General features: G+C 47.0%; 1 protein-coding gene across 1 annotated transcript in view; it reads right to left on the bottom strand.

Annotated features, from left to right (window-relative positions):
• Positions 1–1,302: 1,302 nt before the first annotated feature.
• LOC118320793 (FH1/FH2 domain-containing protein 3-like) overlaps positions 1,303–2,065 on the bottom strand; it is a gene marked incomplete at both ends in the record, with an annotated part of 2,313 nt that continues 1,550 nt past the window's right edge. Inside the window, 1 exon segment of the mRNA XM_035651888.1 lies at positions 1,303–1,479. Within this exon segment, the coding sequence (XP_035507781.1) occupies positions 1,303–1,479 (177 nt within the window).

Here is a 2,065-nt window from a genome sequence, read left to right as displayed (position 1 = left end):
TACAATTCAGTTTTATTTGTATGGCGCCAATTCGATAACAGAAGTTACTCAGGACACATTTTCAAATAGGAGCAGGTCTAGCCGAACCTTATAACAATTTACAAGACCCAAAGTACCACATCGAGAGAGAGAGAGAGCAGAGAGAGAGAGAGATTGGAGGATGTGCAGCAACACAGTAGTAGAGTGACCATGACTGATCATGAAAAAGCTATAATAAATAATAATAATATATGATAATATTCGACAATAATAAATAATAATTAACTAATAATAATAATAATCAACTATGTTTGCTCAGCCTTACTTCAGAATGCTAACCTGTGTGTGTGTGTGTTGCAGTGAGGAGGACTCTGACCGACCGGAACCCTCAGTCTGGACGTGGTTCAGAGGCTCTGGGACTCAACAGTAAGACCGGAGACAAAGTCTAGCAGAGACTCAAACTGATGCGATCAATCGATAATGGGACTATTGATTAGAGAGATGAACCAGAGGGCACTGACGACGCCACGAGGACCCGACTGCCTCTCCTGATTTGGCTGATGATAGACGACTGCAGTTTATTACTATAACGAGCAGAGAAGTTCAAACAGGCTCCTTCATGCACAGGACATCTTCATCACTCTCTTCATCACTCCTCTTCATCACTCCTCTTCTGACCTCCTCTTCATCACAACGATCTTCATCACAACATCTTCATGCTCCTCTTTCATCACCACATCCTTCATCCACAACATCTTCATCATCTCTTCATCACCTGCCCTCTTCATCACACCGACATCATTCTATCACAACTCTTCATCACATAATCTTCATCACAAATCTTCATCAACAACATCTTCTCACTCCTCTTATCACAAAATCTTCATCACAACATCGTTCTCACAAATCTTCACGTCACTCATCTTCATACAGCTCCCTCTTCATCAAACATCTTCTTCAAGCATTGTTATTTATTATTATTATTATTGTTATTTATTATTATTGTTGTTGTTGTTGTTGTTATGCTGTGAGGCAGATACTGCAGGTCTCACTAACGGTCCCACAGGACCAGAGCGTCCTCCAGACTGCAGCCGGAGGACGGATTATCTGCTGCCACAGGATTTACTGATATGGAGCTGTTTTGGACACAGAGCTGCTGTTTGTGTCTCAACACAGAGTCCAGACCAAACTGAACCCAACAAGAACCAGGTTCAGATCTGATATGAAGCTCAGCAGGAAACAGGAAGTTCTTGATCTGTCTTCAGGGTCACAATGAATCTGTCTTCAGCATTAAATTCTGGACCAGCATCCTCGGCTACTCACGTGATTTCCTGTTCAGCCGAGACCGTTTGCGGGTCTTGGGGCTGGACGGTCTGTCTGAAGGATTCTGGGTGACGGATTTGACCAGTCGATCCATGATCTCGTCGGTGGCATCGTCCTGGGAGACGGTCCCGTCTTCTCTGGCTACAGACATCTGAGACGGACTCACCCTGCCCAGACCTGAGGAACCAGAACCAGAGCCAGGGTCAGAGCCTGAACCAGATCCAGGATGTTAACCACACACAGGATTCAGGTCTACAATATGCTGGGTTTCAAACCACCTCTGGACCACTTTACACTCCAGCAACCCTGTCTGTCTCTGTCTGTGTCTCTGTCTCTCTGCCTGTTCCTCCTCAGTGCGTCGGTCTGTCCTCAGGTGTCGACAGCACAGGTAAGACAGCCAGCACCGTAACGCCGCTGGCTTCTTCAGGCTCGCCGCCATCGAGATGCAGCACAAGCAGTGCAACACACCGAACACACAACCACAACAACCACTGCTTCACACAGTTAGCCCTACCTTGAATAGCACAGTTCCTGTGCGGTGCTTGCCTACTTGCGTTTCCACTCGCTCTCGGCTCAGATAACAAATAACAGTTTCATCATTCAGCCCTCGCCCAGAGTTCAGGACCATTATGCAACCCACCGACGGGTCCTGCAATTGGGTGACCACTCGTCTCATAGGGTCTGGCGACTGGACTCACTGGTCTCACTGGACTCCCACCTGGTCTCACGATGGCTCACTGTGAGCTGACTGGACAACTCCCAC

Source organism: Morone saxatilis, unplaced genomic scaffold (genome assembly GCF_004916995.1).
Source record: "Morone saxatilis isolate NCDOM2014 unplaced genomic scaffold, NCSU_SB_2.0 Contig11, whole genome shotgun sequence".
In the NCBI taxonomy this organism is placed as follows: domain Eukaryota; kingdom Metazoa; phylum Chordata; class Actinopteri; family Moronidae; genus Morone; species Morone saxatilis.
The sequence above is the reverse complement of the archived record's forward strand: the minus strand, read 5'-3'. Positions and strand labels throughout refer to the sequence as shown.